The sequence below is a fragment of the Ochotona curzoniae genome, unplaced genomic scaffold (assembly GCF_017591425.1).
Source record: "Ochotona curzoniae isolate NIBS_2020 unplaced genomic scaffold, NIBS_Ocur_1.0 contig_1, whole genome shotgun sequence".
NCBI lineage: Eukaryota > Metazoa > Chordata > Mammalia > Lagomorpha > Ochotonidae > Ochotona > Ochotona curzoniae.
Genome location: NW_024464918.1, coordinates 1,622,546 through 1,645,228, shown reverse-complemented (window position 1 = coordinate 1,645,228; position 22,683 = coordinate 1,622,546). Strand labels below are relative to the sequence as shown.

The following is a 22,683-nucleotide window of genomic DNA, read 5'->3' as shown; positions in this document are numbered from 1 at the left end:
GGTTCTACAAAAAGAGGTAGAGGGTAAAATGAGGACAAGAATACTCTGAGACAGCGTTTCACAGCACGGACTTTATACAGAACACAGTTTCCACATTGTACTCAGTCTCATAGAACCCAAGTGGCGGGGCTCTGATTCCACAGCTGCATTTCAGGCTTTTCCACTTAGAACATTCTCCACGGCTCTGGTTACCTGATCAGCACTCAAGTTATTCAGAGAGACATTCTTCTCTTGGCCAAATGCTGTGAGGGGGAAGGGAGAGATGTGATTTGAGCAGTCAACTCTGCACAACAACTATAAATCGAAGGTCTGTATCTTATGGCCTTGTTAGGATGGAAAGTGTAGACTGCTAGACTGCTGTGACTGGCATGAATCCGGTGGCGAGGCCGGCTTGAGAATCTTGGCCAACCCGAGGTGGCCACAATAAGCCTGCGAGTGATCCACTGCAGAACCTGGTTAGGAACCACCATGAGCAGTGCACTGCACGGGCCTAGCTTTGCCTTGGCACCCACTCTTTACTACCGCAATATCCCCTTCTCTGGTTTTTTAAAGTGAACTTTTTCCCCCCACTTGAAACAAGTGCCAGCAAGTGGCACACTACAATTAGAACAAATCTCCCGCAGGGTGGAGCCAAAGGTATAATTCATGACTTGGTTCATTTTAAATGTTTTTTTGCAGATCTTATATGCATTAGCACAATACATTTTCAGATAGCAAGATATCAAAAAGATTATAAAAAGATGCTGGGGCAACGTTATAAAGCCTTTTAAATGTTAATTTAGGCTGTTCAGACCCAAATCACAACATCCTGTGTAACAAGGAGGCCTGGGCAAGCTCTAGGGCAAAGGAACAAAGCTGCCCATCATGTTCTAGCCTAGATTCTAGCTGTACGGCGTCCCATACAGTTGGTAAGTGAGATTTAACTGGAAAACCACCCAGCACAGGTATTCTGTGCCCAACGTCACTGCATCGGCACTGATGCACACTTCGGGGGATGCCTACACTGCCGACCAGCTCAGCAGCTCCTGTCAGCTCGACACCAGCCTCCAGATGGACGTGGTCTGGAATACAGAGCATTCCAGAACCTTGCTAACCTAAGCTTCACTGACAACCCGGTCAACGGGCAAAGGCAATGTCCGAGTTCCAGTCCCCTCTCTGACAGACGTGGGGCGGCTCGTCCTGGCCAGCTCTCGTTCCCCACCGGCGTCCCAGGGCCCGGCCCCCGGCGCTCACCGTAACGGGCCCACAGCTTGGGCTGCACGTCGGAGCACTCACGGATCAGGATGGGCAGCTCGGGGTTGGCCTTCTTCAGCTCCACGTACCGTTTCTCGATGAAGTCTCTGCGGGGACGGAGACAGCGGCGCGCAAGCCGTGGGCAAGGTCTCCCCAAACACCGGGAGGTCGTGACCCCGGCGCCCCGAATCCCGTCCGCCCGCTCCACCACGCCACGCCTCACCTGACGCCCTGGCTGCCGGGCGAGCGCTGACATAGGTGGATGCGAATTTCACGCAATCCCACCTTGGCTGCGACCCCTCGAGCCGCGGTCGCCGCCGCCATGGCCGCTGCTACCGAAGCCCACTGGGGCGGGGCTTCCGGCCAAATTCTGCAAGCGGACCAATAGCGGACACTCCAACCTCCACCTCCGATTGGATGGCGTAGGGGGCGGAGTAAAAGATGAGCCAATAGCACGAAAGTATTGCTGGGCAGCCAGGTATATACGTTTTGCTCTGAGAGACGCCAGAGAGGCGGCTTACGGACCTTGGAGCGCGGTGCATTGTGGGCTGACTTCCGCGGTGCACTGTGGGAAGGGGCTTGTCGCTACGGTGTTATTGTGAGAGCTCTGCTTGTCGCTATAGTTCAAGGCCTCGGACAGGATGCCGGAACGAGATAGTAAGACTTGGGTCGTCTGTCGTCTCTTCTTTGAGGGTCTCGGCCCAGCTCGAGTCTGAAATGTGTGTGTCTGTGTGTCTGTGTGTGAGCGAGTGTGACGTTTGCACTCCCGCGGAGCTGTCGGGCCCGATTCTTGCCCCGAGTGAGGACGGGCGGCTCTTGTCTGTGCACTCTCCTCCCCCGCGGGTCTCTGCCTCATGCTACCTACATTTGTTCTAGGGCGGTGTTTCAGCTGTGATTTTTCAGGAAGCCTTTGCTGGTCCGCCTGCGTGGCCACTCCCCTGCCTTTCTACAGCTTCCCCCTATTGCAATACTTCGTTATATTGACATTAACGATATGTTCATCCTGTTTGTTTTTTTCTGTGTTGTTCATAACTGTGCCCGTGTTTACATAGGCCCTGACACATGAAATTAACGTCAATTCTTTCCTCTTAGGCGAGCCGTTCTCCAACCCCTTGGCACCAGATGGCCATGATGTTGATGATGCTCACTCCTTCCACCAGTGAGTATTGGTTTGGAGGGCCGCGGGTGGGGTGGGGTGGGGAGGAATAAGCCGAGCAGGGAGTGCACTGGAAGGCTGACTGATGGTGTCTTGTCAACATGAAAAGTTCAAAAAGCATATCCTCTGGTCCTTTGTCTCTGCACCCTAGCCAGGATAGGGCTACTACAAAATAGAGTTTAGTAAATTCTGGCAGGGAAGATGCTAGATTTTTATTTCTCTTTTTGAAAAAGTTGTTTTTGTTTTTTGTTTTTTGTTTTTTTGCTTGAAAGACATACACAGAAGTAGAGTCAGAGAGAGTGAGTTATCTTCCATCTGCTGATTATTTTTCCAGATGACTACAAACACCAGCTCTGGGCTAGGCTGAATCCAGGAACCAGGAGCTCCATCTGGTTCCCCACATGGGTGGCAAGGGGCCCAAGCACTTGGCCCATCTGTTAATGCTTTTTCCAGGACATGACAAGGAGCTGGATGGGAGATAGAGCAATGGAATCTCAAACCAGTATTCTTATGGGATGCCAGCATTGTAAGTGGTAGCCTAGTCCCCTGCATAATGGCACTGGCTCCACAGGGTTTCCTAAACACCTACGCTGGTAGTCAACCAAACTGAATATAGTAAACAGAATTACTGGACAACAGGATGTTTACATTTTGTGGATATTATGAAGTTGCCCTGCAGATTGATTAAATGGTTTTCAATCCCATTAGCAGTAGACGAGAATATCCATTTTCAAAATTCTCTTTTATCAAACTGTTTAATAGTGAATATTGCCCTGTGTTGGAAGTGGTATGTCTTTGTGTTTCCCTGATGTGTCTAGTAAAGTTCACCAAATTTTCTGTTTCCTATCGAATGCTGATTATTTGATCTTTGCCTTTTTTTTTTTTTTTTTTACAGATCAAAGCTTACCAATGAAGACTTTAGGAAGCTTCTCATGACCCCAAGGGCTACACCCACTTCTGCACCACCCTCAAAATCCCGTCACCATGAGTAGGTCTTATGGGACCCACCCATCTGCCTCGCATGTGTCCCTTGCACTTTGTTATCCCTTTACTGAACTGGAATGCCTTAGAGGGCAGAGAGCTGCTGTGATGAAGCCTGTCCCTGGCATATTCTCACCGGTTTCAGGATTTGTTCCGTGGCTATGTGGTGGAGTCACTGCTGGTACACACAGATAGGTTTCACAGTCTGCTCCAGCTCTGTAATCTTAGATTCTCTATGGTAGATGCTGGGAGATAAATGCTGTTAATTATCTTGAGACTGCTTGCAATGCTTTATAAGGTTTGAAGACTTGTCAGGGGATGATATTGACCTGGCTTTCCACCTGATTGAAACTGTTGCATTGATTACTTTTTGGAGTTGCTGGTGGTGCCATAGCGGTACTTTGCTGTCACTAAATTTATCTTTTATAGGATGCCCAGGGAGTACAATGAAGATGAAGACCCAGCTGCACGGAGGAGAAAAAAGAAAAGGTGAAGGAATACTGGAGGGTTGTTGAGAAAGGTCAATCAATAGTGTTTATTCGGGCTTCGGATGGCCACTACAGCTGAGGTTAGGGCAGACCAGATGCAGGAACCAGCAGCTTTGTATGAGTTTTCCACATGAATTCCAGTGGCCCAAACACTGGAGCCATCTTCCACTGCTTTCTCAGGTACATTACCAGGGATCTGGGCTGGCAGTGGACACCTGGTGTGTGAGCTGATGCTTTTGGGATGCTAGCATCTCAGAAAGTAGCTTAAATACAACACTGGTCACACTGCCACCAGGTTCTAGCTAGATAACTTTGGGCATTTTGTTTAACCTGTCCAATAGAGGTAGTAATAATAAATTTTGGCAGGTTGTTACAAGCTTTACTTGTCATTATCAGTGTTGGCATGTAGTAATCACTAAATCTTGATTGCTATCATTTTCATAATTTTTTAGAAAGTTACTAGAAAAAGTTACAGAGAGGGAGAACTTCACCTGTGGTTTGCTCCCCAAAATGGTCACAAATAGAATGATCTTCCAGGAGATTCCTGTAGGTCTCTCATGTTAGTACAGGGCCCCAAGGCTTTGGGCCATCCTCTCCTGCCTTCCCAGGCCATAGGCAGAGAGCTGGATGGGAAGTGGAACAACTAGGAATTGTACTGGTGCCTCAGTGAGATGCCATTCCACAGGTAAAGGATTAGCTTGCCAAACACTGTGCTGGCCCCTACTTTCCTCATTCATATTAATATGACACACAAACTTTCTGGACCTAGTATTTTTCTTTTCCTTTCTTGAGCTGTGAACCAGCAAGGAATAAATTGTTTTCAATTAAAATTTAGAAGATGATAAAAATTCAAAGGATTCTATGATTGCTTTGTGACAGAATCTTTCAGCCCTCTAGAGCATCAAGTTGAGGGCATGAAAAGAATTCTGAAGTAACAGGTGAAATGTCCTGAGCTATCTGTTTGGCATTATTTCTGTGAGCTCGAAGAAGCTTTCATTCTCACCTTGAGGATAGTGAGGATGTGGTCAGCAGTTCTGTCAGGAAACATATGAGCTTTGCCTGTAGAGAGCTGTGGGAAGATACAGGGAGACTGGAAGAATAGTTTCGCTGACCTGGAGGTAACTTGTACTCTTTTCCTTTCACAGTTATTATGCCAAGCTACGCCAACAAGAAATTGAGAGAGAAAGAGAGCTAGCAGAGAAATACCGGGACCGTGCTAAAGAGCGGAGAGATGGTGTGAACAAAGATTATGAGGAAACTGAGCTGATAAGCACCACAGCTAACTACAGGGCTGTGGGCCCTACTGCTGAGGCGTGAGTGTCAGGGAATGGTTCCTCAGCATGCCAGTCACCATGTGAACTCTTCCTGATTCTGCCCCTGCTCTGGGGCTCACACTTGCCAGCCAGCGAGGATTGTTCTAATGCGATATTTTTCATTTTGCAGGGATAAATCAGCTGCCGAGAAAAGAAGACAGTTGATCCAGGAGTCCAAATTCTTGGGTGGTGACATGGAACACACCCATTTGGTGAAAGGCTTGGATTTTGCTCTGCTGCAGAAGGTGTGCCCTGTGGGCTGTGGGAATGCCTTAGTGCAGAATGTTCTGGTACAGCCTGTGGGGCGAGGCAGGAGACTCCTGGTAGTTCACACCATGGATTCTAAGAAGTGCTAGTCCTTCTGTAGGACTGATTGCCATAGATCCTCCAAGTATCAGCCTAAATTTATTTCCTTGAATGAAAAAACAAACCCCTGATCATGGAGGTGTGGTTAGCAGGTGCCCAGTTCCTTACCTTCCAGTTCATGTGTAAGCATTCTGTTTTACTAGAGCAGTTACTGTGCCTTTTCTTTCTTTCCCACCAGTGGTTTAGTGGATGTACCATAGATACATGTAAAATGAGTGTTTAAACCTGACTTATTTTCCTATTAGGTACGAGCTGAGATTGCCAGCAAAGAGAAAGAAGAAGAAGAACTGATGGAAAAGCCCCAGAAGGAAACAAAGTGAGTAAATATCAAGGAGGTCTTGAGATTATAAAGCGGTGAGACCTAAATATGCTAAGGAGTATTTAAAAAATTAACAATAAGGTACCAAGTTAGTCCAAATTTTTTAATTAAAAATTTTAAATTGCTTAAAAATTTAAAAAATCTTCTTCCCTAGGAAAGATGAGGACCCTGAAAACAAAATTGAATTTAAAACACGTCTGGGTAAGTACAGGGTTTTAATACTAGTAATTGCATTTTAGGTGAACTAAAGGAAATTTCATGCTTTTTAGCAGAATATGCCTCCACTTTTTCTTTTCCTTTTTCTTCCTCTTAAACTAACTAGTTATCAAAAAAATACATAATAGGACTTCTCCAGAAACTTAATTATTTCATGTATTATTTATGTCTGCTCAGTTAGCGGAGAAGCTCTTTTCTCTTGGTGCCTGAGTCTCAAAGGAGGTGGCATGGCTAATGGCTTAAAGCACAAAATATGGAATTGGAGAGATAAGTGATGCTGAACCCACCCAGATCTGTGATTTTAGGCCACTGACTTTGCTTCTTTTTTACTTGTCTATACAAATTGGGTTAATGTTTACCCCCTGGGATTTTTGTAGGGTTGAAAGATGGTGCACATGGAATGAGCCACATTAAGCATGTAGCACAGATCTTTTTTCCACCATCAAAATTACATGAGGCTTCATCCTTTCCGTCACAGGCTCCATACAATCCAGGCACACAGGGCTGTGGAGAGGGCATTCTAGAAGAGTGGATAGGAGCCCAGGATTTTGAGTTAACTGTGCTTAGGTCCAGTTTATGGCTTTGTCAATTGGCAGCTGTTTGATTTAACCTTAGGTTAAGCATTTAGTTTTCAGCCTTAGTATTATCGGTAAAAGACAGGTAATAATAACGTTGTGACTGAAGCAAGGCATAAGTAGCACTTGGCATGGTGACTGGCTTAGAGTAAGACTTATTAAATGGTGGCTGTTACATAAGTTTCTCATTGGTTATTTCCTGCCCTTCCCCTTTTGTAGGCCGCAATGTTTACCGCATGCTTTTCAAAAGCAAAGCATACGAGCGGAATGAGCTCTTCTTGCCGGGCCGCATGGCCTACGTGGTGGACCTGGATGATGAGTATGCAGACACGGATATCCCTACCACTCTGATTCGCAGCAAGGCCGACTGCCCCACCATGGAGGTGAGCCTGAGTCCCGGGAGCCCCTCGGATGAACTTCAGCTGCAGGAATTAGCCCCCCTCTGTCCTGTTCTCACTACGGTTTGCTTCCCAAATTTCATTTGAATCCTTTACTTTTTTCCATTCCTATTGATACCATCCAGTTTAAGTCACAATCTCTTGTTGAAGCTATTAAAAGAATCCCCTTCCATTCTGGCTTCTTTCTAAAATGTTATTTTTTGTGGTGATGTAATTTGTATCCATATAATTCACTTTTTATTTTAAAGTGCTCAGCACCTTTTTTCATTTTTCTTTCTTTTTAATGATGTGCAGATATATAACCATCATGACAATCGATGACAGAATATTTTTCTCTCTAGTCACCAGTGCCTCCCTCATCCCAATTTCCATTATGATTTTTACCACATGACCAGGGTGTCTGTTAAAAATACATATTTTTGTCACGTTAAATTAAGTTTTCAAAGGTTTGCACCACTATTGAATTAAAGAGAAAAATCTTTACCACTGCCTGTGGGCTTTACAACATCCACTATTTCTGGTCTCTTTTTCACCATGACTTCCTGTTGTTAGTTTCCCAGCTGTCTTGTTTTTGTTTTTTTTTCCCCCAACTGTCTTGTTTTAAAGTCACTTTGGATGCAGGGCCTTTGTGTATGCTTTTGATAATCTGGGGTTTCCTTATGCAATATCTCCTTTTCTCCTTGTGTGTTCCCTATTTAATTAATTGTAGCTTTTTCTAAGTTTGTTAAGTAAGTGCATGCATGAGTGAAGAGATTTCTGCATAGTGGGATAACATTCTTGCATTTTGGGGTTGTCAGGCCCAGACCACGTTGACTACAAATGACATTGTCATTAGCAAGCTCACCCAGATCCTCTCATATCTGCGGCAGGGGACCCGCAACAAGAAGCTCAAGAAGAAGGATAAAGGTACCCGGGACACTAGGGAGAGGGCCTTTACTCTTATAGGGTGGGGGGCTTTTGGGGGTGGAACCTCTGTCTCCATGGCACTGGGACGCTTCCAGGGAACAGTGGCACCTTGACAGAGTTGGCTGCATTCCAGCTCTGTCTGCTTGGCCCAGCCAGAGGGCGTGGCACATGAGGAGAGTGGGTAGCATTTGTCCTTTCAACAGAAAATATCTGAAAGGGTTTTGAGAGCTGAGAGGCTGCTGGGGCAGAGTGAGAGTTAATTCAGGAGTGCTTTCCTGATGTCCCTGTTGGCTTTTCAGGGAAGCTGGAAGAGAAGAAACCTCCTGAGGCTGACATGAAGTAAGTACCCCAGTTCCTGGCACCTAATGTTATGGAAGAGGTGGCATGTTGCTTGGTTTTGGCATTTTGGGGAGGCTTCAGGTTAAGAGTCTAGAAGAATGAATGATGGGGGAAAACGTGACTTTGCTAACTAGTGACCTCTGTTTTCTTAGCATTTTTGAAGACATTGGGGATTATGTCCCCTCCACCACCAAGACACCTCGGGACAAGGAACGGGAGAGATACCGGGAACGGGAGCGTGATCGGGAGAGAGACAGAGATCGTGACCGTGACCGAGAGCGTGAACGAGAACGTGATCGGGAGCGGGAACGGGAGCGGGACCGAGAGAGGGAGGAGGAGAAGAAGAGACACAGTTACTTTGAGAAACCAAAAGTAGACGATGAGGTGAGATGGGGCCCTTGGCACCCTGGTGGAGTTGCCCCTATCCTGCCCAGCCGGGTGGGGGCCCTCCCATTTTTTAAGTGCCTCATGGGTCAGTTCATGTGTGTTGGGGAGCAACCTTGGTGGAAAGGGGGACAGCTCAGGTTGGGGACTGATGGAGCCTTGTGGGTGGGATGATGGGGAATCCCTCATGGTGATACTCACCTCAGTTTTCTCTTTCCAGCCCATGGATGTCGACAAAGGTGAGTTATGTCTACAGCAACTTGGCTTTGGCTCTTCCAGTGCTGCCTTCCCCTTGGCTGAGTCCAGCCTAGAACTCAAGAGCTGGTAAAGGCCAGACTGGGGAGCTCCCTGATGGTGGCTTCTTGGAAAAGTCATGTCTGCTTGTGGAACACACAGGATGAGTCCGGAGTTCTGTTCACTTTCCTGGACAGTGGCAGGGTACACTTGCTCATAGACAGCAATTCCTGTAGCCCTGAGGTTTTGAGGAGGCTAGTTGAGCAGTGATCTGGTACCTGTACCACCATCTCAGCCAGGTAGCTTATCAGTTGGAATCTGACTAAAATTTTATTAGGCAAAAGAGTACTTTTTTCCAAGGCAAAAATAAAAACTTTCCTGAAAGCTTGAAAGTGCTTCCTGGCCAGGAGGTGGTGACAACCTTATTCAAGTGCTGAGCAGTTTTCTCTTTCCCTCAGGGCCTGGCTCTGCCAAGGAGCTCATTAAGTCCATCAACGAAAAATTTGCTGGGTCTACTGGTTGGGAAGGCACTGAATCATATCCTTTATTTTAATAGTTCTGGAGTTCTACAGAATTGTCCTCTCTTCACTCCTACCCCACTTGCCTTTCTGCTCCCCTCACTCCCTCACTGATTCCTTCCATTTTATGTTGAATTGAATAGAACGAAAGATGCCTTACCATTCCCCCAGAGAATCCACAGAACCTTCAGGCCCTCTCAGATTCTTCTGCCTAAAAGTGGTTTTTGTTTTGTTTCTTTTTAAGTTTTATATCTTTGAAAGGCAGGGTTTGATAGAAATCAGGGGCAGGGAAGAGAGAAAATATTAGATGGCTTCATTCCCCAAATGGCCATTACAGCTGGAGCTGGGCCTACCAAGGGCCCATCCTCTGCTGCTTTCCCAGGCACATTTGCAGGAAGCTGGAATGCAAGTGTAGCTGCTGGGGTTTGAATCAGCACACATATGGGATGCTGGCGTCACAGGCAGAGTCTTAACTTGCTATTCCACAGCACAGGACCCTGCCTGAAAGCTTTTTTCTTTTCCCCCCTTTGGAGAGGGTTTTTTGTTTTGTTTGCTTGACTGAGAGAGGAGAGACAGAGTGAGGTCTTCTACCCACTATTTCACTCCCCAAAGGGTCATAGTGGTCACAGTGGCCAGAGCTGAGCTAATCTGAAGCCAGGAGCCAGCTTACTCTAGGTATCTCATTGGTGCAGAGTCCCAAGGATTCGGGCCATCCTTGACTGCTTTTCCAGGCCATAAGCAGGGAGCTGGATGGTAAGTGGTGCAGCCGGGACTTGAACAGTATGGCACTGCTCCCACTGTGCCGGTTTTTGTAACTTTTTTTTTTTTTAAGATTTATTTTATTTTCATTACAAAGTCAGATATACAGAGAGGAGGAGAGACAGAGAGAAAGATCTTCAGTCCAATGATTCACTCCCCAAGTGAGCGCAACGGCCAGTGCTATGCCGATCCAAAACCAGGAGCCAGGAACTTCTTCCAGGTCTCCCACACAGGTGCAGGGTCCCAAGGCATTAGGCTGTCCTCGACTGCTTTCCCAGGCCACAATCAGGGAACTGGATGGGAAGTGGAGCTGCCGGGATTAGAACTGGTGCCCATAAGGGATCCCGGAGCGTTCAAGGCGAGGACTTTAGCCCTAGGCCATGCTGCCAGGCCTGATCCTTGTAACTTTACTGCAATGGAATTCTGTCTAGTATTTTCTTTAACATAGCATACATTAAAGAAGCCAGAAGACAAAAAGCAGCTGGGAGATTTCTTCGGCATGTCCAACAGTTACGCGGAGTGTTACCCAGCCACGTATGTGTCAGTCTGTTAAGGAATTGGTGGGAAGAGGTGCTGGGATTATGCAGAAAAACCGGGTATTGGGGTGTTAAGATAGAAATTTGATTTGGTTTGCTGGGACTCGGGTGTTTTTTACTTGGATTAACTGTTATAGTGGGAGTGGGAAGTCCAGAGGGGAAGTCATTTCTAGGCAGCCTGTGGGTAACAGCTTTAACCATTGCTTCTCTTTAGAATGGATGACATGGCCGTGGACAGTGATGAAGAGGTGGATTATAGCAAAATGGACCAGGTACAGCAAAGGAAAGATGGTGCTGGGGCTTTTTAACATGTCTCTTCTTGTTCTACAAAAATCCATGTCTGGGTTTCTTAGAGCCGCGGCATAGAGGCAGCAGCATTGCAGATCATGGAGTAGCTTAAAGCCTCTGCACCAGATCAAATGAGACAGGGCTGAACATCGTCATTTCCTGCAGCAGCATGCGAGGCTTTGATTTCTACCCTAAACATAAATGCATATGTAGAAAGGGCAGGTGGAACTGCAGGCTTCAGAAAATAGATGAATTTCATTCTGGCCAGGATTTAAGTTTCCCTGTAAATCTTAAACAGAATGAAAATATAGTAAAACATCATTACCATAATTAATGCTAAAATGTAGAAATCTCATCTACGCCCTTACTCTAGATGCGCTGCTATAGCTAAAAGCAATCTTTAGTTTTGGAATTTGTTCAGTTCCACCTCTGCCATTGATTAGTTTTGTGACTTCACCAAATTCTTTTACTGTTTTATGGCTCAGTTTTCTCATTAGGAAAATGGAGAGATATAGTTTGGTTTTCATAGATTTTCTGATAATTAAATAAATAGGTGTCTAGGTTTGTGTTTAAGTATGCCTATTACATAGTATGCAGTAAGCATTCATTATTGTTTATTAGGGTAAGGTTTATGAATGGTGAAACAAGTGATTTGGGGACAGTCTGGTTTTACCCAAGGGCTACATTTCTGTTTCCAATGACATCTCTTTCTTGCCTCTCCCCCGCTTCTGTTGTGCAATAGGGTAACAAAAAGGGCCCCCTGGGCCGCTGGGACTTTGATACCCAAGAGGAATACAGCGAGTATATGAACAACAAGGAGGCTCTGCCCAAGTGAGTTGGCACTGAATCCGGCCAGGGAGTGAGGAGGGATATGGCACCTGGGTGAACTCGCCCACAAGTGTATGAGGGTGTATGCAGATGGTGGAATCCCAAATAGGTTCTCTGCCTACAGTGCCCTCTGGGAAACCCTTTCTTCTGCTATGCAGTCTCTGATGCCTTCTTCCCTCAATGGCTCTTTGCAGGGCTGCATTCCAATATGGAATCAAGATGTCTGAAGGGCGGAAAACCAGGCGCTTCAAGGAAACCAATGACAAGGCAGAGCTTGATCGCCAGTGGAAGAAGATAAGTGCGGTAAGTGGGATTGTCCGGGTGAGTGGGAGGGTTTCAACTAAGAGGGACACTGGCCCAGAGACACCAAAGCACATAGGGGGAGGCCTGCACGGGAGGCTTGGGCCCTACCTGGGTTTAATCTGGCAGTGTGACGCATTCTCCATTCTTCTCTGCAGATCATTGAGAAGAGAAAGAGGATGGAAGCAGACGGGTAAGCAGCTTTCCTGGTGGACCTGGTAGGAATTGCTTAGTGTGTTGATCTTACGCTGATCCATTTCTCCTTCCATTGTAGAGTTGAAGTCAAAAGACCGAAGTACTGATCTTCAGTTCCAACTAGGGAATCTCTCTACAGTGCTGTGCTCCCCACTGTTTGCTTCCTACAATTCCCAGAAAGGTTGTTAGGTGTTCTGGTAAATGTATATAAAATTTTTATTGTGTAATCATTGGTTCCATTAAAATTGTTGAACCCACATGTTTCCTGTGTTGAGCATCTTCCCTCCAGGGCCCTTGGAGCACCAAGAGGGTAATCCACTGATTTTATAAGATCACACCAGAGGGGCAGGTATGACTTTATACAATGAAGATGCCACTTGAGATGCTAGGACTCCGTATCTTGATGCCTGGCTTCACATCCTGACCCTGCTTCCATTTCCACAGCCTGGGAGACAGCAGGTGATGTCCCAAGTAGTTGTGGTCCTGGCACCCACATGGAAGACCTGGACTGAGTTCCAGGTATTTGTCTTCTGCCTGGTTCAGCACTGGCTGTTGAGACATTTGGAGAGTGAACCAGCAGATGGAAGACTTCTTTTGTACTAAAAAGAAATGTAGACGGAGAGGAAGAGACAAATCTTCCATCTGCTGGTCCACTCAGAAGTTGCCCCCCGCAATGGTTACACCTTTGGGTCATTTGAAGCCAGAAGCCAGGATTTTTTTTTTTAAGATTTTATTTATTTTTATTGCAAAGTCAGATATATAGAGAGAGGAGAAGAGACAGAGAAATATCTTCTGTCCAATGATTCACTCCCCAAGTGACTGCCAGGGCCAGTGCTAAGCTGATCCGAAGCCAGGAGCCAGGAGCTCTTCTGGGTCTCCCATGTGGATGCAGGGTCCCAAGGTTTTGGGCAGTCGTCAACTGCTTTCCCAGGCCAAAAGCAGGGAGCTGGATGGGAAGTGGGGCTGCGAGGATTTAGAACCGGCACCCATATGGGATCCCGGCATGTTCAAGACAAGGGCTTTAGGACCCAGGATTTTAATCTGGGTCTCCCACGTGGGTACAGGGATACAAGCTCCGTGCCGTCTTCAGCTGCTTTCCTAGGTGCATTAGTAGGGAGCTGGATCAGAAATGCAGGAGCTGAGACAAACCAGTACTCTTATGGGAGGCCACTATTGCCTGAGAAGGCTTAACTTGTGCCACACTGGCCTTTGAAATTTTTTTAATTTTAAAAATTACAAACAGAAAGACGTATCAGTCCTTTCCTGAAACATGTTGCTGTGTTCCTGGACAGTAAGGATGTTTACTAGCCAGTGTGCCCAGCAGGGAGGGAAGAAATGATCCTGTCTGATGGGAAACTGACGGCTAACCGCAGATGTCAGTCCCTCCCGAGGTAGACTCCCTGCCTGTTGGGGTCCACTCGGGAGTCTGTGAGCCTGATCCCAAGGCAGCACTGCACTGGCTTCTGGGTGAGCACATGATGAAGATGCCCACAGGAACAAAATTTCTCTCAGTAATGCTGCGTGTCCATCGCTGCGTCTGGCTGGAGGGATGGCGGTGAGGACGGGCTTTGGAGGTACAGCAGGTGCAGCTCCGTCCTGCAAGTCTGTGAAGTCCTGCGCTGGAACAGCGGTTCCAGGGCAGAGGGCTTTGGTGCTGTGCATTTCCCAGTTAAGCTTACCCAGGTCCAGGCTGAGCCCCTGGCCTTTACCTTGCTCTGTTCTGCCCTTTTATTCCTCATTGCCCATTGCCAGAACTTTGGTCATGTGCTTGTCAGTCTAAAGTTAATGCTTTGTGGCTGAATGCAGTTGCCTCCCCTGAACCCAAGGCCTGTGGGTTCAGCAGATCCAGAGAATGCTGGAAATTCCCCCTCCGCACCCAAATGAGCTAGGGTTTTTGACGAAGTCGACCATGTGGCTTGTGAGGCTGAGAATGACCCTGTGTCTGCAGCAGCACCTAGAGTGGCCAAACTCAGACGAAGGACACCTGATTCCGTGGATATGGGCGGTGCTCCCTGTCGGGTCATGGAGGCCTGTGGCTCAGATGAAGAAACCCAGGCCACCAAGAGCAAGACTTGTGGCCTGACTGCCAGCTTACAACTGAGTTTTTACAAGTTTCACTGAACCTTATAGGAGTGACCATGGCCCTCGGCTTGGCCTCAAAAAGGACCAACTAGGACTCTGAAAGCCACACAGCAACTTGTCGGGGCAGCTGAGGGACCTGCAGCCTCTGCGGCCTGACCTCACTTACTGCCCTCTAGTGGCCACGGAACACCGCGCCACCCTACAGGTGCTGCCGCCACCAGGGGCCCGAACTTGGGAAGCTGACACCTTCAGATCCACAGCCGAGGAGTTCCCCGGTAGCTCCGGCATTGCCAGACGATCTGGCCTGAGAGGCTCGAGCTACAGTGCAGGGACAGGCTGAGGCCGCTGCTGTTTGGGCCAAGTATGCCGTGCAGGGACAGCGGCGCCCTGAGTGAGCCCCTGCTGCCAGTGACTTCCCTTCTCCCTTCCCGAGTGCATTAAGTCCTCCTCAGTGAGGGGTGAGTACTTCAGCGCAGCCCCCAACTCAAAAGCAAGGAACGGTTGACTGCCGTACTGCTTTAGCAGACCCGCCTCTCGGCCCACGTGCGTCCCAGCGGCCGACACGCCTCTCCCGGAAACGCCTGGAGACGCTTCCGGTCCGGCGCGCCGAAGCGGAAGCGGTGCTGTGAGGGCGGCGCCGGCTCTCCTGCCCGAGGCGCCACTCGTGGCTCCGGGGAGCATGGACGACCCGAGTGAGGACAGGCCGGCGGGGGACGGCAGTGACGGGGAGGACTCCGACTGCACCGAAGCCCCGGCCCGGATCCGGGACACCCCGGAAGACATCGTGCTAGAGGCGCCGGCCAGTGGGCTGGCGTTCCATCCCTCCCGCGACCTGCTGGCGGCCGGAGACGTGGACGGGGACGTGTTCGTGTGAGTGGGCGGAGCGGGTGCGGGGACGCCCTGGGCCGGAAGGGGAGATGAACGGCGCAGGACACTCCCCTCTCCCTCGGTCAGGTCTGTTAAGAAGCCAGAGGAGAACCCAGTAGCAGGACCAGCGTGACCAACCCTAGCAGCACGACCAGAAGGCATCTTCCAACTTCTGGGTCCTGAAATAGGCTGCGAAGGCCCCTGGCTTCTTGGCTTCTGTCACTTTAATGGAGCTCAGCTCCTCTACATTTGCTAGTCTTTCTGCTTGGGAAATCCTTTTCCCTTCCATTTTCCTGAGTTTTCCGACATTTCTACTCTCACCTCTATGTACAGGATTCTAGGGTAACACTAGAATGGGTACCGTGGTACCTTTCCCTCATCAACTTAGAATGCATTTGTGGCATGAGCTGCATGCTTGCTCCTTCCACTAAAGAAATATTTCTCAAGCTTTTGAATCTTGCTCCACAGTAAGAAACAAAACAAAACAAAACAAAAAACCCAAAAAACTGTATCGGGTATGAATGATTTGTTGTGTTATCGAGGCCTCCCATGTGAAAGCCACTGAAGGTTTTAACCAGGAGAGTTCAGCTGATATGCTTGTTTAAACCACTTCCCTCCTTAGCTAATGGTCTTGAGCAGGTCATCTTTACAAGGGGACCCGACACCACCTTGTGGAAGGGACCAGTGTTGAGTCAGGCATCCCTAGTGTGGCCGTGTGTTTACAGTGCCAGATGCAGAGCAGTCTCCCTAGACCCCCACCTCCCTGCCGCTAACTTCAGTTTGTTAAGTTCTGTGTGGGCCTCCTCTTGGCTATCCAGCCCCTCGCTGCCTGCCTAGCTATGGCTTCCTGGTGGGACTCTGACTTCTCCCTTGACTATTCTAAGAGGCACCTGATCCCATAGGATTAAATTCTACTTGGTCTTCGTATTTTCAAGCCCCGTCCAGCCCATCTTTGCAGATTTAGTTATGCCAATCTTGTCTTTCCTTGATTGTCCCATGCCCCAGACTGACACCTGCATGTGCCTGACATCTTTGCTCCTGTTCTCTGTTGCGTGTTTTTGAACTCTGTGAAATCCTCTTAGCTTTGCCTTCTGGAACATTCACTCCGTGAATGTTGTAGTAAGCAGCTGTTGCACGCTGTGCAGGTCAACAGAGAACAGTCAGCAGAGCTCGTCCCCCTGGAGCTCACTGGGAGTTAAGCATGTGCTGGTTGGGCCCATTTTTGAACCTTTGTTCTGAGGCAAGCACTGGAACACAAGGCTTGGATAGCTGCCTCCAGCTGAACTGGCATGCTCGTGGCTTTCTGCTCTACCTCCATTTTTTTTTTTTTTAAGATTTATGTATTTTTTTTTTTTATTACAAAGTCAGATACACAGAGAGGAGGAGAGACAGAGAGGAATATCTTCCATCCAATGATTCACTCCCCAAGTGGCCACAATGGCAAGAACTGAGCCAATTTGAAGCTAGGAGCCAGGAGCCTCTTCTTGGTCCCCCATGCAGGTACAGGGTCCCTAGGCCTTGACCCATTCTCGACTGCTTTCCCAGGCCACAGGCAGGGAGCTTGAAGGGAGTGGAGCAGCAAGGATATGAACCGGAACCCATATGGGATCCCAGTACATGTAAGGCAAGGATTTTAGCCACTAGGCTACTGTGCTGGGGCCCCCCTTTTTACAATTAAGAAAATTACACAGAGACAAAGGAAAGTATTTTCCTCTAGTTCACTCCCCAGATGGCTGCCACAGCGAGGACTGGGCTAGGCTGAAGTGAGCAGTTTGGATCAAGTCATGTAGGTGCAAAGGCCCCAAGCACTTGGGCCTTCTGCTCTTGCTTTGCCAGGAGCATTAGCAGGGAGCTGGAGTGGAGTGGAGTGGAGAAGCCTGGTGTTGAACTGGTGCCCATATGGAATGCCAGCATCGTAAGCAGTCGCTTTATCTGCTTCGCCACAACACAGGCCCTGCAGGTCCAGTCTTCCTAGTTGGGGCATTCAGGGATGAAATTGTTTGGGTTGACAAAGTGCTCTGAGAGGCCAGCAAGTTTAAACTGCCTCCTGTAAAGCTGACATCTCACATGAGGGCCATTCAAGTCTCAGCTGCTCCCCTTCTGACCCAGCTCCCTGCTGTGTGCCTGCGAAGGAGCAGTGGGAGACCTGGATGGAATTGCAGGCTCCTGGTTTTGTCCTGGCCAGCCATGGCTATTGTGACCATGTGGGGAATGAATTAGCGGATGGAAGAATGATCTTTGTCTCTGTAACTCTTTCAAATAAATGTCTTTTTTTTTAAGATTTATTTATTTATTGGAAAGTGAGATATACAGAGAGGAGGAGAGACAGAAAGATCTTCCGTCTGATGATTCACTCCCCAACAGCCATCCAAAGCCAGGAGCCAGGAACTTCTTCCGGGTATCCCACACGGGTGCAGGGTCTCAAAGCTTTGGGCCGTCCTTGACTGCTTTCCCAGGCCACAAGCAGGAAGCTAGATGGGAAATGGAGCTGCCAGGATTAGAACCGGCGCCCATATGGGATCCCGCAGCGTTCAAGGCAAGGACTTTAGCCACTAGGCCACGCTGCCAGGCCCAAATAAATGTCTTTTTTAAAAAAGTACTTAGCAAATGTGTCTTGAATTAACATACAAGTGTTTCCTAGACTTAGAATGGGCTTACACTCAAACTATAAATAGCTCATTTAATGCATCTGACTCAGCAAACACTGTAGCTTAGCAACACAGCACACTGCCGGGTATCAGCTGCCACTGCCCAGCAGTACCAGTTCCTTACTGTATATAGCTAGGGCAGAACAGGACCAGGAGTTTCTACTGAATGTGTACTGCTTCGCAGCATCAGAGTTCAAACTTAGTTAACCTTACTCACTTTCTGCATAGTGAATGAAAACTAGATGTAATGTGAGCTCACTGACAAGGGGAAAATGGACCATGTGCTTATGCGGGCTTGGAGATGTGCGAGCGGGAACACCCACAGCGGGGGCAGGCTGGTCGGGTTTCTGCCGGATCTCTACTCCACACTTTGCCTCCCCACCCCAGGTTCTCCTACTCTTGCCAAGAAGGAGAAACCAAGGAGCTCTGGTCCTCGGGTCACCACCTCAAGTCCTGCCGTGCTGTCGTCTTCTCTGAGGATGGGCAGAGTGAGTCAGGGGTGGGCAGGCAGCAGTGTGGCCATGGAGAGGGGGCAGCGGACAGCACTGTAACCTGCGCGCCTTTCTCCCCAGAACTTGTCACTGTTTCCAAGGACAAAGCCATCCACTTCCTTGATGTGGAGCAGGGCCGGCTAGAGAAACGGGTTTCCAAGGCACATGGGTGAGAGGCTGTGTCTGTGTGAAGGTGAGGGTGAGGACTGTGAGAACCTTGCTGGGACAGAAATCCCCTAAGTGCTGTCAGTGTTTCTCCAGTTCTCCCATCAACAGTCTGTTGCTGGTCGATGAGAATGTTCTGGCCACTGGGGATGACACAGGCGGGGTCCGGCTTTGGGACCAGCGCAAAGAGGGCCCCCTGATGGACATGCGACAGCATGAGGAGTACATTGCTGACATGGCTCTGGACCCTGCCAAGAAACTGCTGCTGACGGCTAGGTGAGCCTCTCCCCTCCCCTCCTGCTGTGGCTTCTTCTGTGGAAGCCTCTGCCTGAGCCTGCTGTCCTGCTCCCTGCAGTGGCGATGGCTGCCTGGGTGTCTTCAACATTAAACGGCGCCGGTTCGAGCTGCTCTCAGAGCCCCAGTCGGGAGACCTGACCTCCGTCACGCTCATGAAAGTACAGCTGAGTATGCCGGGATCGGGCTGTGCACATGTTCGGGGCTTGAGCTCAGATGCCACGCGTCATCATCTGCCCTGTTTGCCTGCAGCTTGGGAAGAAGGTGGCCTGTGGCTCCAGTGAAGGGACCATCTACCTTTTCAATTGGAATGGCTTCGGAGCCACCAGTGACCGCTTTGCCCTGAGAGCTGAGTCCATCGACTGCATGGTTCCAGTCACGGAGAGCCTACTGTGTGCTGGCTCCACTGACGGCATCATCAGGTGAGGGGGCACAGGCCAGCCCCTGGGTTTGTAGGAAGGGCAAGGCCAGCAAGTCAGCAACCCCTCCAATACTGTTTTCCCTTGGCAGGGCTGTGAACATCCTGCCAAACCGCGTGGTGGGCAGCGTGGGCCAGCATGCTGGGGAGCCTGTGGAGAAGCTGGCCCTCTCCCACTGTGGCCGTTTCCTGGCCAGCAGTGGCCATGACCAGCGCCTCAAGTTTTGGGACATGACCCAGCTTCGAACCTTGGTGGTGGATGACTACCGGCGGCGCAAAAAAAAAGGGGGTCCTCTGCGTGCCCTGAGCAGCAAGGCCTGGAGTGCGGAGGACTTCTTTGCAGGACTGAGGGATGAGGAAGAAGGTTCCAAGGCTCAGGAGGAAGGGGAGGAGAGCGAGGACGACAGTGACTGAGCGGCAGGTGGATGCACACTGCCAGCAGGCCAGCTTCTCAGGACAGGACATCCTGAGGGAAGACGTGAGCTGCTAATCGCCCACCATACAGCCCAAGAAGATACACTGCAGGCCCAGGACTTGGGGCACTGCCAGGAGGCAAGGACTTCCCGGTGACAAACTCCAAGGTGCAGCAAGACAGCACAGACACATGTACGAACTAAACAGATGTTTAATATAAATACAACCAGCATAGAAAAACCTCAAAACGATACATAAACCAGAACCATTGTGCCAAGTGCTGGGGATGAAGGGCACAATTTCTGTCCCTTTGGCTCAGCCAGTCCCTCAAATAAAATACAGAGCAATCAGGAAAATCTGAACAGATTCATGTAAGCCAAGGATGGAAAGGAACAGTAGGAAGGGGAAGGGGGTCATGGAGGGTGTGGCCCAGGAAGACCAGAGTCTGAACCTTCTGACCTGGGATCCCAGGAGGGGAGGACAAGAATTCTGCAGGACAACTCAGGCCAAGCCGCAGCTGCCCTCAATGCCATGGGACTCCGTCCCGGTAGGGAGTCTGTCGGGCAGGTCCCACGTCCTTACCCCTTTGTGGATCAGAGGGCCAGCCAGACCTGCTGGGCTGGGGACTGACACAGGTTCTGCCAGCCTGTTCAGGCTGCCTGTGTGGGAAGGGTGAAGATCACTGTTTAACCATGGCAGCTGCCTCAGCCCCCGCAGACCACAAGAGGCTTGCCCCGGACTCACCCAGTGCCTCTAGCAGCCGTGCGGACACAGCATCCTTAGCCACCTCATGCCCATCCTGCCCATCCGCGGCTAGCACAACCCAGATGAGGCCACTGAAAGGCACTGGATGCCCAGGGATCACCACCTGGTACCAGAAGCGGTGCCAGCCAGCAGGGCCCATCCCCAAACACTTGGTCAAGAACACCGGGCTGCCCAGCTTCATCCGCTGGCACAGCAGCTGCAGGGCAGCCCGAGCACCCTGAGACCCTAGCTTGTCCCTGGGTAGAGCCAACTGGGTGCCTTCTGTCTGAAGGAGCCGCAGGGAGGGACCTGCAAACTGCTGGCGTAGTTGCTGCTTCAGGTCTGGCTTGAGCCACTCCACAGACACCTGCTCTCCACAGAGGCGGGACTGCCCTGCAGGGAAAAAAGGCAAAAGACAAAGCAAAGTCTAAGCCCTGGGGCCTATGCAAGAAGCCAACCAATGCATTTCCTGGAGAGTAATTAATGGCTACTTGCTAAATTCTCAAGGTAACTGGTTAGTGCAGGCTTTGTTTACTTCCTAACCATCACAATAGCTTATCTTTACTGTTAAGACCAGGCAAGGTGCTAAATATCACAGGCACATAGTTCATTCTCAACATAGAGGGGAAAAAAATGAGTATTTCCCACTAGGAAGAACATTCTGAGCTCAACCAGCTTAAAGTCACAAACTGAGACACGTTTAAGTCAATATGTTGTGACTTGTAAACGGCTACCCTGAGCGAAAAGCGACCAGCACGCCCCCGCCTCCGCGCTTCCGGCCCTACCTTCCACCAGGGCCTTTTTGGCCATGGCGGCCGCGCGGTGGGAGCTGAACTTGAGCAGCGCCATCTGGGCCAGCGCCGGCCCGGGGCTGGGCAGCAGCAGCGCCTCCTGCAGGCCGGGGCCCAGCGGCCGCAGCGCCAGCAGCAGCGCCTGGTGGCTCAGCCCCGGCGGCAGCCCGTCCACGCTCAGCTCGCACTTCTCCGTGCTGCGGCACACCAGCAGCGGGCACGAGGGCCGCAGCGGGTGGTTGTGCAGCGTGGCAATGGCGGCCTGCGCGCCGCGCCGAGAGCTGTAGCGGGCGTAGGCGAAGCCGCGGTTCAGGCCGCTGAAGGTCATCATCAGGCGGAACTCGTAGAGGCGGCCCACGCGCTGGAACAGTGGGATCAGCTGGTGCTCGTACACGTCCTGGGGCAGCCGCCCGATAAACACTTCGGACCCGGCCGGCGGCGGGCTGCCCACCCAGCCTGGGGAGGGGACGTACGGAGGGGCATTGTCACCCACCGGCCCGGCGCGGAGTTTGCATCCGCGAACGCAGCAAGGGAGAGGGGAACGAACGTCTGTCAAGGGCAATACAACACCCAAGTCCCGGTCCTTGGCATAATTACGCGGCTGAGCTAGCAGGGCTGTCGAAAAACGCATGCAAGTTAATACTGGCTTCCTTCCTCGACTGGGCGGGTGGCTGGGGAAGCAAAACCGAATTTCCTCCTCTGCTTGGAGGTGGGGGAGATGCAGGTTCGGGTTTAGGTGAGGCCCGAGGCAGGCCCCTCCCCCAAAGGCCAGCCGGGCGCCGTCTGGGCTGGGGCAGCCGGGGCAGCCAGGGCAGGCGCAGGGGCTACTGTACCTGGAGGCGGCCCGCCATACTTCCTCTGCCCGTTCACCTGCACCAGCTGGATGCCAGTCTCCCTGACCCACGCCTCCAGGGCCGCCTTGTTCTCCGGATTCACCCTCTCACACCATTGCTGGGGGAAAACGCAGGGCGGAATGGCGAATCGCCGAGGTCCCTTCCACCTCGCCGGTGCTGCCCGGCCTCCCTGCGGCCACCCTTCCCCTGCGCCGGCGGAGCTCGTGGGCGCGCCAGTCGCCAACCACTCACCTCACACTCGCGTTTGGACTGCATGGCTTTCGCTGCCCTTTGCCCGTCCGTACCCTATTTATAACCTCCTCCACGCCGGCCTCTGGAAGCTTCCCTAACCCTCCGCCCCCCCACGCGCCCATTGGCTGCGAGCATGACCCCGCCCCTCCAGGGGTGGAGGTACCCAGTGCACGTGCGCCGCGGGCCCTCGGAGGTGCTGGTGAAAGCTAGAAACTCTGGCGGTGGAGTGAGCCCTGGGCCCGGCCGCCGGAGAGGCTCGGCTCCGGGACGCCGTTGGCCGGATGCACCCTTGGCTTTGAGGGCTGGGAGGTGGGCGGCACTGGGAGTCTTTTTCCAGTCTCCACCCCTCAAG

General features: G+C 50.5%; 4 protein-coding genes across 5 annotated transcripts; 2 read left to right on the top strand and 2 right to left on the bottom strand.

Moving 5' to 3' along the window:
* Positions 1 to 51: 51 nt before the first annotated feature.
* NDUFA2 (NADH:ubiquinone oxidoreductase subunit A2) lies at positions 52 to 1,579 on the bottom strand. Its single transcript, XM_040972363.1, has 3 exons — positions 1,457 to 1,579; positions 1,234 to 1,340; positions 52 to 242 (listed from the first exon to the last, which is right to left on the bottom strand). Exons 1-3 carry the CDS (start codon positions 1,555 to 1,557, stop codon positions 151 to 153), a joined length of 300 nt encoding a protein of 99 aa, XP_040828297.1. The 5' UTR covers positions 1,558 to 1,579; the 3' UTR covers positions 52 to 150.
* Positions 1,580 to 1,763: 184 nt separating this feature from the next.
* On the top strand, positions 1,764 to 12,589 carry IK (IK cytokine). The gene is made up of 20 exons (XM_040971982.1): positions 1,764 to 1,890; positions 2,326 to 2,392; positions 3,285 to 3,377; positions 3,800 to 3,859; positions 5,004 to 5,171; positions 5,302 to 5,416; positions 5,783 to 5,853; positions 6,011 to 6,057; positions 6,867 to 7,030; positions 7,843 to 7,951; positions 8,251 to 8,290; positions 8,443 to 8,674; positions 8,895 to 8,913; positions 9,367 to 9,445; positions 10,639 to 10,719; positions 10,936 to 10,993; positions 11,752 to 11,840; positions 12,032 to 12,140; positions 12,296 to 12,330; positions 12,412 to 12,589. Exons 1-20 carry the CDS (start codon positions 1,875 to 1,877, stop codon positions 12,437 to 12,439), a joined length of 1,680 nt encoding a protein of 559 aa, XP_040827916.1. The 5' UTR covers positions 1,764 to 1,874; the 3' UTR covers positions 12,440 to 12,589.
* A 2,426-nt stretch (positions 12,590 to 15,015) lies between these two features.
* WDR55 (WD repeat domain 55) lies at positions 15,016 to 20,067 on the top strand. 2 transcript variants are annotated; one of them, XM_040971733.1, is made up of 7 exons: positions 15,016 to 15,284; positions 18,317 to 18,417; positions 18,502 to 18,589; positions 18,697 to 18,861; positions 18,941 to 19,040; positions 19,132 to 19,301; positions 19,390 to 20,067. In XM_040971733.1, the coding sequence occupies exons 1-7, from the start codon at positions 15,094 to 15,096 to the stop codon at positions 19,709 to 19,711; spliced, it is 1,137 nt and encodes a 378-aa protein (XP_040827667.1). In that variant the 5' UTR covers positions 15,016 to 15,093; the 3' UTR covers positions 19,712 to 20,067. The 2 variants fall into 2 exon arrangements, with proteins under 2 accessions (XP_040827667.1, XP_040827585.1); XM_040971651.1 differs by having other exon boundaries at positions 18,682 to 18,861.
* A 94-nt stretch (positions 20,068 to 20,161) lies between these two features.
* DND1 (DND microRNA-mediated repression inhibitor 1) lies at positions 20,162 to 22,654 on the bottom strand. Its single transcript, XM_040971865.1, has 4 exons — positions 22,332 to 22,654; positions 22,080 to 22,197; positions 21,241 to 21,702; positions 20,162 to 20,848 (listed from the first exon to the last, which is right to left on the bottom strand). Exons 1-4 carry the CDS (start codon positions 22,353 to 22,355, stop codon positions 20,391 to 20,393), a joined length of 1,062 nt encoding a protein of 353 aa, XP_040827799.1. The 5' UTR covers positions 22,356 to 22,654; the 3' UTR covers positions 20,162 to 20,390.
* Between the last annotated feature and the right edge of the window lie 29 nt (positions 22,655 to 22,683).

Coding starts and splice junctions, on each gene's coding strand:
- NDUFA2 (XM_040972363.1), bottom strand. CDS start 1,557: ATGGCGGCGGCGACCGCGGCTCGAGGGGTCGCAGCCAAGGTGGGATTG. Junction 1,341..1,456: donor CCCGGCAGCCAGGGCGTCAG/GTGAGGCGTGGC, acceptor CCGTCCCCGCAG/AGACTTCATCGAGAAACGGT. Junction 243..1,233: donor CAAGCTGTGGGCCCGTTACG/GTGAGCGCCGGG, acceptor TCCCCCTCACAG/CATTTGGCCAAGAGAAGAAT.
- DND1 (XM_040971865.1), bottom strand. CDS start 22,355: ATGCAGTCCAAACGCGAGTGTGAG. Junction 21,703..22,079: donor GTATGGCGGGCCGCCTCCAG/GTACAGTAGCCC, acceptor TCCCCTCCCCAG/GCTGGGTGGGCAGCCCGCCG. Junction 20,849..21,240: donor CAAAAAGGCCCTGGTGGAAG/GTAGGGCCGGAA, acceptor TTTTCCCTGCAG/GGCAGTCCCGCCTCTGTGGA.
- IK (XM_040971982.1), top strand. Junction 11,841..12,031: donor AACAAGGAGGCTCTGCCCAA/GTGAGTTGGCAC, acceptor GGCTCTTTGCAG/GGCTGCATTCCAATATGGAA. Junction 12,141..12,295: donor AGTGGAAGAAGATAAGTGCG/GTAAGTGGGATT, acceptor TCTTCTCTGCAG/ATCATTGAGAAGAGAAAGAG.
- WDR55 (XM_040971651.1), top strand. CDS start 15,094: ATGGACGACCCGAGTGAGGACAGGCCGGCGGGGGACGGCAGTGACGGG. Junction 18,418..18,501: donor CTTCTCTGAGGATGGGCAGA/GTGAGTCAGGGG, acceptor CTTTCTCCCCAG/AACTTGTCACTGTTTCCAAG. Junction 18,862..18,940: donor AAACTGCTGCTGACGGCTAG/GTGAGCCTCTCC, acceptor TGCTCCCTGCAG/TGGCGATGGCTGCCTGGGTG.